A 15,319-nucleotide genomic window follows, 5' to 3' on the forward strand; every position below is an offset into this window, starting at 1 on the left:
GATCTAAGGAGGAAATTCTTTCCTGTGAGGGTGCTGAGGCACTGGAATGGGTTGCCCAGGGAGGTTGTGAGTGCTCCATCCCTGGCAGTGTTCAAGGCCAGGTCGGATGAAGCCTTGGGTGGGATGGTTTAGTGTGAGGTGTCCCTGCCCATGGCAGGGGGGTTGGAACTGGATGATCTTGAGGTCCTTTCCAACCCAAACTATTCTGTGATTCTATGATTCTAATCAGCCCCGGAGCTCCGGGAAAGCAGCAGAGGGCAGGAGGTGGCTGCTTTCCCCTGTGTAAGACATCTTATGATGATTTATGGGTGCGTGTGCATCAGAGGCACTGAGATAAGGTCATTACCTGCCCTCCTATGCACCCGCCCAGCGGCAGCTCGGGGTTTAACTGCTCGCTGTGGTTACACGACACGGGAGGATGTGGGGAGCTCAGGATGCTGTGAGATGGATGTGGGAGTGCACACAGGGAGCATTGCGCTGGGTATGGGGAGAGAGCAGGGAAATGGGTTTGGGTTTGCTCCTGTGGCTGCTAAGTGAGGAACGGCACAGATGATGTGTGCGCTTGCAGCCCAGAAAGCAACCGTATCCTGGGCTGCATCCAAAGGAGCGTGACCAGCAGGGCGAAGGAGGTGATCCTGCCCCTCTGCTCTGCTCTGGTGAGACCTCACCTGGAGCATTGTGTGCAGTTCTGGTGTCCTCAACATAAAAAGGACATGGAACTGCTGGAACAAGTCCAGAGGAGGCCACGAGGATGAGCAGGGGCTGGAGCAGCTCCTGTATGGAGCCAGGCTGAGGAAGTTGGGGCTGTTCAGCCTGGAGAAGAGGAGCTGCGTGGAGACCTCAGAGCAGCTTCCAGTATCCGAAGGGGGCCTATAGGGATGCTGGGGAGGGACTCTTCATCAGGGACTGTAGTGACAGGACAAGGGGTGATGGGTTCACACTGAAACAGGGGAAGTTCAGGTTGGGATAAGGCAGAATGAGGGAGGAGCAGAGCTCATCCCAGCCTGACTGCGACACGGTGAATGACAGCAGACACGATGGTGAAAGACTGCAGGTGGGGAGCAACAACACACAAGGCCTGAAAGGGACAGAAATCAGCAACGTTTCTCTTTGGAGACATCCATCAGGGACAATGACACCTTAAAACACAGTCAGAGAACCGGAGGCAAGCACCAACGAAGGGACTTGCTAAAGCCGCAGCAGTCACTGAAGGGCAGATCTCGATGCCCAGACCCTTGGTCCCTCAGAAGCTTTCAGCTCTGTCACCTCTTCCTTTGTGCTAGGGGCAGCCAAACTACTTTGCAATGCAGAGAATGGAGACGAAGGCCTCAAAGCAGCATCCTCCTCACTTGTAATCCAACCCCAGGGCTCCTTTGGGAAGCTTTCAGATCCAGCGCTGGCTGACCTCCACCCTGCGCTTCCTTCTAATGGCTGTTGGCATGAGGACAGCCCCAGGCCTAATGGAGCAAAACACTCTCTGAGGTGCCAGCACCAGCTGGGTCTCGGGCTGAGCCTGTCCTGTGTATGTGATGTGTGGAGCTGGTGCTTTGCCAGGCTCAGCTCCAAGCCCTGCTCATCCAGACGAGGTGGGCAGGATGCTTCAGGCCATGGAGCGATGCTGCTCGTGAGCAGCCTGGCAATAACCTGGTCCTTGCTTTTGTCTCCACCTCCAAGGAGCAGCAGTGATAAAAAGGCCCTTAGCACAAGGTTATTTTCTAGGGCATTAGTCAGCCTTGTAAGAGACCCATCAAGAGCAAAAGAGACACCAGACCAGAATGCAAAGCAGAGCTTAAACTTAACACCTTCACCCCCCCCTTTTCAATATATCTTTAAGGAAAGGGTGAGCTCTAACCAGTGGAGGGGCTATCTGCTTTAGAAAACAAGCAATCAGCAAACACACCAAGTGACTGCCATCAGGGTGCTCTGCTTTTCAGCATCTCAGCTCTTCACATCTCTACATAAACCACTCAGCTGCAACACAACTGTCTTAAGGGGCTATAGATAAATGCAGTCTTTACTGATCCTGTTGTTCTGTTGGAGTAACACCCCCAACATCCCAGAATTACCTCCACCTTTGTCTGCTTAGGACTTGAAATCGATGAATCGTCTCCTCATCCTTGGCTGAGCTCAGGCAGATGATTCCCAAAGCAGCAGCAGCACTTCCCTGCTGGATGCACATGAGTTATCCCATTCGTTATCCCAGAACAACCCCGCTCTGCCGGTGTCCTTGGGTAATAACTCACACTGACCTCAAGAACACCCGGTGGGAGGCTGAGAATGGCTGTGACGTGGGTTTGCTCTCCCAGGAACACGGGACCGGTCTTGTTTAACATCTTCATCGCTGACATGGACAGCGGGATTGAGTGCGCCCTCAGCAAGTTTGCCGATGACACCAAGCTGTGTGGTCCTGTTGATGCGCTGGAGGGAAGGGATGCCATCCAGAGGGACCTTGACACGCTTGTGAGGTGGGCTGATGCCAACCTTATGGAGTTCAACCATGACAAGTGCAAGGTCCTACACCTGGGTCGGAGCAATCCCAGGCACAGCTACAGACTGGGCAGAGAAGAGATTCAGAGCGGCCCTGCGGAGAAGGACTTGGGGGTGCTGGTCGATGAGAAAATGAACATGAGCCGGCTGCAGTGTGCGCTCGCAGCCCAGAAAGCAACCGTATCCTGGGCTGCATCCAAAGGAGCGTGACCAGCAGGGCGAAGGAGGTGATCCTGCCCCTCTGCTCTGCTCTGGTGAGACCTCACCTGGAGCATTGTGTGCAGTTCTGGGGTCCTCAACATAAAAAGGACATGGAACTGCTGGAACAAGTCCAGAGGAGGCCACGAGGATGAGCAGGGGCTGGAGCAGCTCCCATATGGAGCCAGGCTGAGGAAGTTGGGGCTGTTCAGCCGGGAGAAGAGAAGCTGCGTGGGGACCTAATAGCAGCCTTCCAGTACCTGAAGGGGGCCTATAGGGATGCTGGGGAGGGACTCTCCATCAGGGACTGTAGTGACAGGACAAGGGGTAACGGGTTCAAACTGAAACAGGGGAAGTTTAGATTGGTTCTAAGGAGGAAATTCTTTCCTGTGAGGGTGCTGAGGCACTGGAATGGGTTGCCCAGGGAGGTTGTGAGTGCTCCATCCCTGGCAGTGTTCAAGGCCAGGTTGGACAGAGCCTTGGGTAGGATGGTTCAGTGTGAGGTGTCCCTGCCCATGGCAGGGGGTCGGAACTGGATGATCTTAAGGCCTTTCCAACCCAAACCATTCTGTGATTCTATGATAGAGGGTGCTTCATTATGCAGTGTGATAAGGAACAGATTTATTTCTATAAAGAGAAATCTTCAGGTGATGCTGGCACTGCTTTGTAAGCAGGATGCAGGGGCACAGAGAATTATAGAACCATGGAATCCCAGCCTGGTTTGTGCTGAAGGGACCTTAAAGCTCCTCCAGCTCCAACCCCTGCCACGGGCAGGGACCCCTTCCACTGGAGCAGCTTGCTCCAAGCCCTGTGTCCAACCTGGCCTTGAGCACTGCCAGGGATGGGGCAGCCACAGCTTCTCTGGGCACCCTGGGCCAGCGCCTCAGCACCCTCACAGGGAAGAGCTTCTGGAATCCTGAACATCTGAGACAAGAGGTCCAGGTTATGGGGGTAACTTCTTGTTTCTCAGCCCATCTCTATTCCACCCCTGGCCAGCCCTGCTCTGCGATACAAACTAAATCATGGTCTGCTCAACACGGTAACTCCAGGCTGTATTTCCAAGGGGGGGAAGGGCTGCAATTTCCCTTGGGATGTAAAGCACATTCCAGCATGTTAACCAGCAGCCTGGCTACCTGCTACCTGCCCTGCTGCAGCTTTAGCTCAGCTTGTGCAGGGAAGCAGCACTGTAACACGGCCGTATCAGCTCCCCACATAAATGCTGCTGTGTTCAATCAGCTTCTGCCTGTACTTAAGTAAACCCAGCATCACCCCACTCTTGCCGGGAACAGAGAGCTCTGCTCCAGTTCAACCCCAGTCACCACGGGGCTTTGCCACCTTCCCCAGTCCAGCCCCGAGCACTGCAGTGCTTTGATTTACCGGATGAACTGACCTGCAATGCAGAGGCACGCTTGCTACACTGATCCTCCTCCCGGAGCTGCAATCCTCAGTCCCCCCTGGGGAATGCCTGGAGTAGGGAACTACTCGGTATAGGAAGCACGTCAGCATCTTCCCAGCTGCGTTTCTTAGCAGCTCCTGTGCTGCATCCCTGATTTCTGTGAAGTTTCCTTTCCTTTTATCCCTTTCTCCATCCTCCTCATGTGTCTTGAACTGAGGTCTCAGTATCCCCGAGCTCACCTCTTGACGCAGGCTAGAGGGAGCAGCTTACTCCCCCCATCCCTCCCATCAGTCTTAAGCAGGGCAGATGTGCAAAGAGAGAAAACACAGGGAGAAAGGGCTCTTTCCATGGGAGCAGCTCCTCTCCCAAGCTTCCTGGGAAGCTCAGCATAAAGAAGGGCGGATGAAGGGAGCTATCCTCTGCCATGCTGGGATTTGCAGGCGTTGCACAGTAGCCAGGGCTCTGTTACATGCAGAGGAGTAAAAGATCCTTTATTTGAAGAAGAAGGCGAGGGGTTTGTTTTCCTTTTGAATTCCTATTAACAGTGAGAGATACCTGTGCTATATGGGAAGGAGGTTTCACCCACGTGCCTGGGTTTCTTTAAATGTTCCCATGAAACAAACAGAGAGAAACCCTGGCACAATTAATGTGTAGTGAATTTTATCGCAAACCCCCATCACTTCCATCAAATTCTCAGTCTCATTTGCCCTTTGGAAAATCTGGGAAGCAAAGCCATTGGAGAAGAGAAGGCTCCTTAAAGGCGAGACCTGAGAGCAGCTCCAGTGCCTAAAGGGGCTGCAGGAAACCTGGAGAGGGGCTTGGGACAAGGGCCTGTAGGGCCAGGCCAAGGGGAATGGCTTGAACCTGCCCGAGGGGAGACTGAGCTGAGCTCTTAGGCAGAAGCTCTTCCCTGTGAGGGTGCTGAGGCGCTGGCACAGGGTGCCCAGAGAAGCTGTGGCTGCCCCATCCCTGGCAGTGCTCAAGGCCAGGTTGGACACAGGGGCTTGGAGCAAGCTGCTCCAGTGGAAGGGGTCCCTGCCCGTGGCAGGGGTTGGAGCTGGTTGAGCTTTAAGGTCCCTTCCAACCCAAACCAGCCTTGGAAACCCAGAGCAAAAAGGGACCCTAATGCTAGAGGGCTTTGGGATGCAGCAGGAATTCTCCTCACACAATTAGGCGAATCAAGCCTGTTAAAGGACAATCACACTGAAGAGTTATCATCAATCCCTCTCTTTCGTTATGCAATTACCCTAATTACATCAAGGCAATTGAACAATTCTTTTGCTAAGTGGAGCTTTGTTACAGGCTCTTCATTTAGGGCATCATTTTAGTCCCTCATATAAATACCACCTGAAAGGGATGGTTAAAGACCACTCTAAGTGGTGCAGAAGGGTTTTTCTGAGCAGAAGGTTCACATTTCTACGTAAAAGCACAAATCATAGAAGCAACAGCCAAGAAAATGTCCATTTTCATCCCCAAATTCCTGGTTTTCCCCTTGGATGGATGCCCAAACCTTCCGTAACGGCTCCTGCGGCATGGATTTACTTCCACTTTTTTATTATTCAACTTTTTATACATAATAAATACAAACTTTTTACAGCCCATATAAAGAAAGCATCTTGCACCTATGCTTTCAGTGTACTGACGCTGTACACGATGAGACGTCCAATACATGCCCTGTATGAAGAAATCATAGTTAAAAAGGAGGCATCTTTGTACAACTTCTCTTCCTTTTTTTTTTTTTGTCTGTTTTTCTTTTTTAAATAAAATTAGCAGCTCTTACAGAAAATATCTTAAAATACAACTAAAAGAGACTTTAAATAACGCTTTCTGCTGTTTTGAAAGTCCAGGGATGAAGGACGCAAGAAAAAACTGGCCAAAGAAAGCGAAGGTGAACGTTACGATGGCAATAGTTGTTCTTCTGCGCGGTGAAGCTTTCCAAATGGTTTGCAGTTAAATCCTTTTTATTTTTCTCTTTAAAAACTTCTTTTTCTTCTTTAAACTTAAGAATAAGTTTGATAAAACACATAAAAAGACCTCAAACAGATCAACAGGACAAGAGGTGCAAAAGAACGACGCGTGTGGGAAAGACTTCATTGGACAGGCACTGATTTCAGCACTGATCCATGAATGGGTTTCTTCAAACAGCTCCGCTCTAGGTTCAAGATCCCACTGGGAAAGGAGATTGGCAAACAGCCTGGGTTGGGATTGACAAGGATGTGTGAATCGTATGGTAAAACCTGGTTAGATGGATTGGTTTTTAATCTGTTTTCTGTATAATGTAGCCTCAAAAAATAGCCCTTGTTAATAAAGGTAGAGAACGTACTGGCTTAGGAAAGAAAATGAAGACACAAAAGCAACAGAACCCCTACAACAGCTGAAAAACCCCAACCTCGTGATGATGCCTTTTAGCTGAAGCTTTGATCTGATGGAGATGGCTGAAAATCATTGAGTTCATAAAGAAAACCCCTTTTCCTCCAGTTTTCCCCTCTCCTCCGACCATTTCAAGAACAAAAAGGTTCCTTTTTCAGAGATCTCAATTGAGAATTAGCTGGGAAGTTCTTTTACTCTCTATTTCTTGCCTATAAGAGCAATTGGAGACTGTGGTCTTGGCCACCACGGTGGCCTGAAGGCTTCACAGGAGCCAGAGGTTCTCCTGGCTCCCTGGCTTTGGCTAATGAATGGGTGTCCATGTGGGAATATGCTATAGGACCATCCAATGCCAAAACTAACTAACGCATGTAAATACTCTTAAATGTAACTCCTAAGATGTTCTGATGCCAAAGATACACTGCTAATGATGGATAATAAAGTACACGGCAATAACTGGGAGAAGAGTGACCCAAATACTTGGGCAACAAGAAACCAAACCAAAATCCCCCAAAATCTGCTAAAAAAAAAAAAAAAAAAAAGAAAAAAAGAAGCTCAATTTCCAGATCTAGACAAAAATCTCACTTAACTTTTCTACCAGTTGGTTTACGCTATGGAACAAGATGTTGCTACTAATTCAGCACCTCCATATTAGATACTCTATTCCTAAATGTACTGCATAAATACGAATACAAAGGACGTAACAGTTGAACTGTTCATCATTGGAGAGGTGTGCATTAACGCATGGCCTGCATCAGTTTGCCTCATCTAGAAGATTCTTTGCCTGTTTTCTTCCTTTCTGCAAGGGGATTGAAGAGGAGCCAGCCTCTATTTATACTCAGTTCCCTTTCTTTTCGTTCTGCAAATCTGATTAATCCCTAATCAGACAAAGCATTTACTACTTGAAGAATTGACAATCTTTTAACACATTCCTATGGCAACAGTAATATACTGTACTAATGCACGTGGTCGAAGGACGTTATGACTAAGTTGCATGAAGGAGGCTCTTTCTCCTCAGCCTCCATATAAAAACTGACCATCTTCAGCCAAGAGAGAAACCTGCTCCAAGGCAATCCTCTGCTCGCTGTTTGGCCCGTCTTGCTTTGTGCTAAGAGAGGAAGAATGATGTATATAAATCAAAGCAACAAAATCAAAAGGCACAAAATAGTCATGACTGCGGGAAGGAGACCACCAGGTCACTGCCACATAAAATCCTCCCTATCTCTTGTTCTAGTCAAAGTCTTCATCATGCAAAGGTGCCTAAAAACTGAGATTCGACCAAATATCACGTCTGGTCTTGATTGTAGCACTACTACTTAACTAGTCCCATCGTTACACCAGAGTGATTTCCACGTCCTCTATCTTCTCTGTGGTCCGGCGGTGATGCTGTGTTGGGGGTGGTGGAGCTGCTCGTACCTGAAACAGCCAGAACCAGCCTGTAACTATCAGAGTATTTCAGAGCTTGCATAGACTAAACCAGCATTTTTAGGCTCATACCTCCAGATGAAGCAAATATACAGGTTATATATGAAGATCAACAGAACTACAGCGAGACACCAGGTGAATTCAGGCCCAGTTATCCCCAGTTAAGCCACCAAGGCTCTCCTCTATAACTTGTCATTACTCTTCGGTGGTTTTCCTCCAGGATAACTAGCACTCCCAACAGGGCAAACACACCAAGTGAAGTATCCCACTTATTCTGCATGCGCCCATGGATAATTCAGTACCTAAACCTGGGATACACTTTGGACCTTACATCGAATGCTGAAATCCGATGATGCCCTTGCCTGGAACTCACGTGGACTGGGAGCTACAACAAGGTCTTGTTGCGTCTAAGTGGCTTATTGGTATTTCCTCAATCCATACACACCTGAAATCTGATGCTATATTTACACTCTGCCACATCAATGAAGTTATTACTGCTCCTGATAGAGCTTATCTTAAGTGCTAACGCCATTGCAGGCAGGAGTTTTGGCATGTGATTGCAGAATACACTGGAGTGACTTGCTATGGAAAACATGAATTGTGGAGCAATAGCATAATAAAATACACAGTATTTTCAAACCAGGCATATTTAAAATGCAAAACTAACAGAGATCCTTCCAATTAAAGCATGACACTGGAGTAATATCCTGAAAAGACACTAAATTGCAAGAAACTCATGAAATATAAAGCTATTAAATGGGAAAGCTGAATCAGCATCGTTTTGCAAGGGAATATGAAACTTCCCCATTGAATAGCTAAATGCTAAATGATGCAGCACTACCTCTGCCTTGTGGATAAAGGTAACCCACTGACTAGCTGGAATAATGAGGATATAACTTATGAATAGCCCAAAATGCTCTTTTTGTGCAACCGTTGAGGATGCCAGGAAAATACAACCGCATATGATTTGATTTAGGACTATGAAACCATCCCAACCTCGATTTCAAAGCTAATCCTAGGAGATGGAGTTTGCAAGTCCTAAAGTGATTAAATTCTTCCTTTCCTTTCCTGGCAAAATCTCTCTTTTGAGGCAGCAAAGACAAAACAGAATATACAGATGTTGCAATTCAGACTTTTAAATCCAAACCTCTCAAATCAAGGGGTCTGGAAGTAAATTTAACCCTAAACGCAATGAAGTCCACACATTACCTCAAACTGCTGGCACGCAGATCTGTCTGCTGGCACACCGGAGGAGACTTGTACAAATGATAGAATTAAATGGCTCTGGCATTTATTCACCCCCTTTTTTAGCTCTGTTCAGGGGTTATTCAATGTGTCAAGGACAGAAATAACCCCCCAATGCCTGCAAAGGCACTCTCAGTTTATTGCCTACCTCCTATTTTGCTCTCACTATAGATGTAATTTCCCCACGGGTTTGATTTCACGATCTACATGCCTCATGCAGAGACACAGAGGTATTACAACTATAAAGGCAGAGGCAGAAGAGCAGCTTAGATGAAGGAGAGGGGATGGGTAAGATTCAAGGTCATCTTTAAACACGCTGAGTAAGTGTTTAAACAAGTGCAGCTTTGTTTTGTTCTAGTGTTTACTTCGTCTCAAAGAGCTCCTGTGTCCTCCAGCTTTTTGACACATCTTTGGTATTATCAAAGGGGAGTGAACAGACCTTCCCCTGCGGTATTCATCTGAGATAACACGTTTTAATACATAGTAATTGCATCCACAGAACACAGAGAGCCAGATCATCAGTGCTGCATCACCCCCCTGCTTTGAACGCACCCATCCTGCTTCACCTAAACTTGGCTTTATACCTTTGGAGTCTCAATAGAACATCAGTATCTGGTTTTAACTCACAGGTCGCAGTTTTCCATAGGAACTTTCAGGAGGAATTCGTGGAGGCTGTGAGAATCCAGGGGACTCTGAGCTGAAGCTGTTTTCTGAAGGGGGAAGGAGCAACGCATCAAAACCAAGCCCCTCAATACCCCTGAATGAACTTCAGGTGGCAAAAAAAGCTTCTTTTTTCCCCCCACTATGAAATAGGAACATTCGAAATGATCAGGGGGCTGGAGCACCTCCCGTATGAAGCCAGGCTGAGGAAGCTGGGGCTGTTCAGCCTGGAGCAGAGAAGCTGCGTGGGGACCTAATAGCAGCCTTCCAGTGTCTGAAGGGGGCCTATAGGGATGCTGGGGAGGGACTCTTTGTCAGGGACTGTAGTGACAGCACAAGGGGTAACGGGTTCAAACTGAAACAGGGGAAGTTTAGATTGGATCTAAGGAGGAAATTCTTTCCTGTTAGGGTGCTGAGGCACTGGAATGGGTTGCCCAGGGAGGTTGTGAGTGCTCCATCCCTGGCGGTGTTCAAGGCCAGGTTGGATGAAGCCTTGGGTGCCATGGTTTAGTGTGAGGTGTCCCTGCCCATGGCAGGGGGGTTGGAACTGGATGATCTTGAGCTCCTTTCCAACCCTAACTATTCTATGATTCTATGAAAGGAAGCACCTTGCTGAACTGTTTCTTTTGCCATCCCCCAGTCTCTTACCATTAGTTGAGGGTGATCTGGGGAAGTACTGAGAACCTCGTTTATCCGGACTGTGGTAGGGGCTAGTGGGAGGCTGGTCGTACAGGGGCAGCGGTGGAAGGGCATGGTTAGGCTTTGGAGTTGGGGATACCTGTGGGAAGAAGAGACAGGGGTTGCAGCAAACCCCACTCCTCAACAGCTTTCACCTACCCCTCGAGGCACAGCCAGTTGTCTGACACATCCCTACACTAGAACTGACACATCAGTGCACAAGAGCTTTCATCTGGAGGAGAACTACGTGTCAAAAGTGCTGTCAGGGTTTTGAGGAGGAAAACCAAGCTATCCAACAGTGACTGCATGTCTGTTAAATCACAGGTTGCCACTGAGCAGAGGTTTTCATCCTCTCCCAGGGAATTCAGACTTTGGGAAGGTCAGCTGAAAAGTCACTTGGCCAAGTGTGCCACGCACACAAAAGCCTCAAGATTATGAGTTTTATCACATGTATCATGTCAAAGTGAAGTTTTCATGGTCTGCCCCGATCAAAGACTAAAAATATCAGAGAAATTACCTTGTAGGGCACACAAAAAACCAGTTTCTAGCTCACTTACAGAGGAGAATGTGTCCGATTTTCTAATATTAAGAATAAAATATGAAATGAGGCCATTTTGGCAAAAATCACTGTAATTCACTATTTGACAGCACTCTGCCCTTCCAGACTGAGAGGATACAGAACAGATTTCAGTATGAAACCATTAAATGAGGGCTGAGAGAGCCTGTAATTCTTTCTGCCAGCTTGCATTTGATGTCTCAGTCAAAGCCATAAATTCATTACAGGAAGTAGACTGGGAATTTCCTCCTTGGCTTCATTTCCTTTCTACCAAATACTTCCCTTTATCCACAAATCCATGACATTTGCTAAAATACATCAGTTGGGCACAATTAGGCTGGGAAAGAAACCCAAAGTGAAGCACTCAGGGTTTGGGTTTTTCATTTTATCCTGGTTCTGATTTGATTTTTCTCCTTAAATTGGTTCTGTTTTATTTTGCTGGAATTATTTATGGGGTTTCTTTCTTAAATTGGTCCCGATTTGGGTTTTTTCACCTTTGGAAGCAGCAAATCTTTGAGCATTGCAAAACCACCCTAACAAACTCATACCCCACATTCAAGCCACCACCTCAACTCTTTACATACCTGAATATCTCCAATCCACTGAGTCTCTCCGTTTTCTGAGGCCGTCAGCTCCTCAACTAACACTGATGGGAAGACCCCAACGCGCCCGTTGAATTCTCCTTCCCAAAAGCCATCATCATCCTGATTTTCCTTGTTCAAGATGCGGATGATGGCTCCTTCCGGAAAGGACAGCTCATCATCCGTCTGGCCCTCGTAATCATAAAGTGCTTTCACAAAACAGACTGAAGGATGGAAGAGGAAGAATAAAAGCATAATTAGCAGAGGCATAAAAAACCCAATACTATACATACATTTAAGGTTGGACTTCATGATTTAAAAGGTGTTTGCCAAGCAACATCATTCTGTAATTGCTGAATCAAATGATTTTGGCTCTAAGGAGACCTTAGAGCAGCTCCAGTCCTAAAGGGGCTGCAGGATGCCAGAACAAAGCAGCAGCGAAGGATGTTCTTTCTGCTCTGCCCTGTGTTTGTCTTCTCTACAACCAAGAGAAAATCACTTATTTCTGGGCCGCAGGGGAAGCTCAGTCACTGCTTGGGACTGCAGCGAGTCCTGCAGCAGCCTGGAACCAACCAAGCTATGAACTCATCAGGTTGGGACCAAAACCACAGAAAGCAGAGAGCTGGGCTGGGTCAGCCTGGACAAGAGAAGGCTCCTGAAGGGGAGACCTGAGAGCAGCTCCAGTGCCTAAAGGGGCTGCAGGAAACCTGGAGAGGGGCTTGGGACAAGGGCCTGTAGGGCCAGGCCAAGGGGAATGGCTTGAACCTGCCCGAGGGGAGACTGAGCTGAGCTCTTAGGCAGAAGCTCTTCCCTGGGAGGGTGCTGAGGCGCTGGCACAGGGTGCCCGGAGAAGCTGTGGCTGCCCCATCCCTGGCAGTGCTCAAGGCCAGGTTGGACACAGGGGCTTGGAGCAAGCTGCTCCAGTGGAAGGGGTCCCTGCCCGTGGCAGGGTTGGGGATGGAGGAGCTTTGAGGTCCCTCCCAACACAAACCAGTCTGGAATTCTGATTCTGGTTTTCCTTAATTTTAGTTAGTCTCAACTCTGAGAGACAGATAAACTATGCAGGTTTGATATGAGATAGATAAATACTGAGAAGAGTTGTACTCAGAAACCGGTCAAATAGGAGAAATTCTCATATGCAGCATCCAAACTCAGCATGCAGAATCCTTTGAGAACAAGGCTGATAGAGAGTTTAGTTTTTTATTGGTATTTACCACTGGAGTCTCCATTCAGGGTGCCTGAGACTAAGTCAGCCTCCGTGGAGTTATTGGAGGTGTGTGATCTGCTATCCAGTGCGGCGAGGGACTGCAGCATGCTCAGCAGACTGCTGGAAGTTGGGAACTGCAGGTACTTCTCTGGCACATACCCCACATGACCCGCTTTATTCCGTGCCTGTGAAAGAGGGGCATAAAAGATTCTCTGGTTTTGCTTATGGCTCTGAAAAGAGTCCAAATGTTTCTCCTGTCCTGAGTTCTGTTTTTTAAAGAAACAGTGAAATAATTGAGAGCAGCCTCAGGAGGACTTGGGCTGTTGGGTGAGGAGAAGCTCCCCATGACCCAGCTTCAGTGAGCACTTGAGCCCAGAACCCCCCTGTGTGCTGGGCTGCACCCGCAGAGCGTGAGCAGCAGCTCAGGGAGGGGATCCTGCCCCTCTGCTGTGCTCTGGGGAGACCCCCCCTGCAGCCCTGATCCAGCTCTGGGGCAGCAGCACCACAGGGACGTGGAGCTGCTGGGGCGAGGCCAGAGGAGGCCATGGAGCTGCTGCGAGGGCTGGAGCAGCTCTGCTCTGGAGCCAGGCTGAGAGAGCTGGGCTGGGGCAGCCTGGACAAGAGAAGGCTCCTGAAGGGGAGACCTCAGAGCAGCTCCAGTGCCTAAAGGGGCTGCAGGAAACCTGGAGAGGGGCTTGGGACAAGGGCCTGTAGGGCCAGGCCAAGGGGAATGGCTTGAACCTGCCCGAGGGGAGACTGAGCTGAGCTCTTAGGCAGAAGCTCTTCCCTGGGTGGGAACTGAGCCTTAAGGTCCTTTCCAACCCAAACCATTCTATTCTGACTCTATGAAAAGAAAACAATCTCAGAAAACCAATACCTTTACCCAGTCTTCCATATCTCCATCTTCTATCACCTCCAACACCTCATGTTCCTCTATGGTCAATTCATCCGGCTGAGAAGCCTGAAGTATATTACAGGAAGATTAGAAAATCAAGGTGTGCAGACCAGGCAGTGTAAAGAACATTCTCATCCAGACTTTTATTAAAGCTTATGTGGTTTCAAGAACTGAACATTCTATGATATAGCATAGTTTAAAACATTCTGTAAGCGTTCTTCTATACATTTACTGATGTTCACAAGGCCCTGTTTCATTTAGGATAGACAGAAGCACCCTGAACAGCATCAGCGTGTCAAACCCTCTGGGATCTCTAATTACTCTGTACTCCAGGTTCACGCCTGCCACTGGCTTTGGCTCCACAGTGGTGTGATTTACAACTGACCTAGCAGTGCTAGCAGACGTAAACAGCTTGAATGCAGTTTGTCAGCAAAGCTTGAACTCCTGAATGGTGGTTTCACTATTACAGTACAAAGAGGAGCTTTGTCACGCAGCCTGACACTGAGAAGGCATCTCTACTACAGCCCCACTGGCTCAGCAATAGGAATTACAACAGGTTGTAACAGCAGACACACAGCTGGTGGCCCTGAAGCCAGGCAGGGACATCTCTGCAAGCTGCAAATAGGGAACAGACGTCAGGACTGTGCTGAACTGTAGTTTAAATGTGTTTCACAATGGCATGGAATTTACTGCTGCACATATTCACAACTAGGTGTTAGATGTATTTAATTACTGAGTCAAATGCTGACACCAGATGGAGCTTGGAGCAAGCTGCTCTAGTGGAAGGTGTCCCTGCCCATGGCAGGGGGTTGGAACTGGATAAGCTTTATGGTCCCTTCAACCCAAAGCAGTCTGTTACTCTGTGGTGATTCTATTCAAGTCCCATAAGCACAGTTGCATCTATTATGTTTGCTGCATCATTCAGTTTTCTAATCAAATCAATACAAAAAGATAACTCACAAACCTTGTACGAATAAACAACTTTGCAGGTGAGAGGATAATTCCTTAGAGTACCAGAAGGACTAGAACTACTGTCATCAAACACATCCATGCTGTCTTCAAACTCTTCACCTTCTTCCTTCTCTGCATCAGCATTTACCTGTTGAAACAAATGAAATTTGGCATCAGATCCCCAAATGAAAAGGGACTAACAATGGAAATGAATTGATCATTATTTTTCAGTGTGTTTTTTACTATTTATGATCACTCAAACGGGACAAAAAACCCAACGACTAAATAATATTCAACATGATTCCCAAATAATGCAAGGAAAGTCATCAAACAAAGCAAATACAGGGAAAGAAAAGAGTAAGAGCTGTCACCATCTTTGCCTAACTCAGATGTATTTCCTTATTCAAGCACCGTGGATTTAAAAAGAACCAGAGAAGACTTTGGAAGCTCCAACCGCACTGATGGGCAGTTATTTATTCCCTATAAGCTATAAACAGGGACTCACGTCCTTTGGAGATGCAATTTGAGAGGCACAGCAAAGAGTTTAATGGGAAAAGGAGTCACTGACTGAGAATTTCTGCTACTAAAGCTGAATGTGCTTGTGAGGAGGAGTCTGAAATGAAGCGCCAACGGAAATACTTGGAAGTTACAGAAATAAGAAGTAAAGAGTCGA

The 15,319-nt window shown here is 47.8% G+C and overlaps 1 protein-coding gene across 2 annotated transcripts in view; it reads right to left on the bottom strand.

The window, feature by feature from the left end:
• Positions 1-5,618: 5,618 nt before the first annotated feature.
• Positions 5,619-15,319, bottom strand: part of FCHSD2 (FCH and double SH3 domains 2) — a 151,859-nt gene continuing 142,158 nt past the window's right edge. Inside the window, exons 14-21 of one of the 2 annotated variants that reach the window (XM_065678921.1) lie at positions 14,660-14,794; positions 13,678-13,761; positions 12,808-12,985; positions 11,597-11,817; positions 10,427-10,556; positions 9,746-9,828; positions 7,770-7,864; positions 5,619-5,755 (exon numbers count right to left, since the gene is read on the bottom strand). In XM_065678921.1, coding sequence (XP_065534993.1) covers positions 7,781-7,864; positions 9,746-9,828; positions 10,427-10,556; positions 11,597-11,817; positions 12,808-12,985; positions 13,678-13,761; positions 14,660-14,794 — 915 coding nt within the window. In that variant the 3' untranslated portion in view covers positions 5,619-5,755; positions 7,770-7,780. Of the gene's footprint in view, positions 7,865-9,745; positions 9,829-10,426; positions 10,557-11,596; positions 11,818-12,807; positions 12,986-13,677; positions 13,762-14,659; positions 14,795-15,319 lie in introns of both variants that reach the window. The other variant, XM_065678920.1, reaches the window with a different exon arrangement.

The sequence above is a fragment of the Lathamus discolor genome, chromosome 4 (genome assembly GCF_037157495.1).
Source record: "Lathamus discolor isolate bLatDis1 chromosome 4, bLatDis1.hap1, whole genome shotgun sequence".
Classification (NCBI taxonomy): domain Eukaryota; kingdom Metazoa; phylum Chordata; class Aves; order Psittaciformes; family Psittacidae; genus Lathamus; species Lathamus discolor.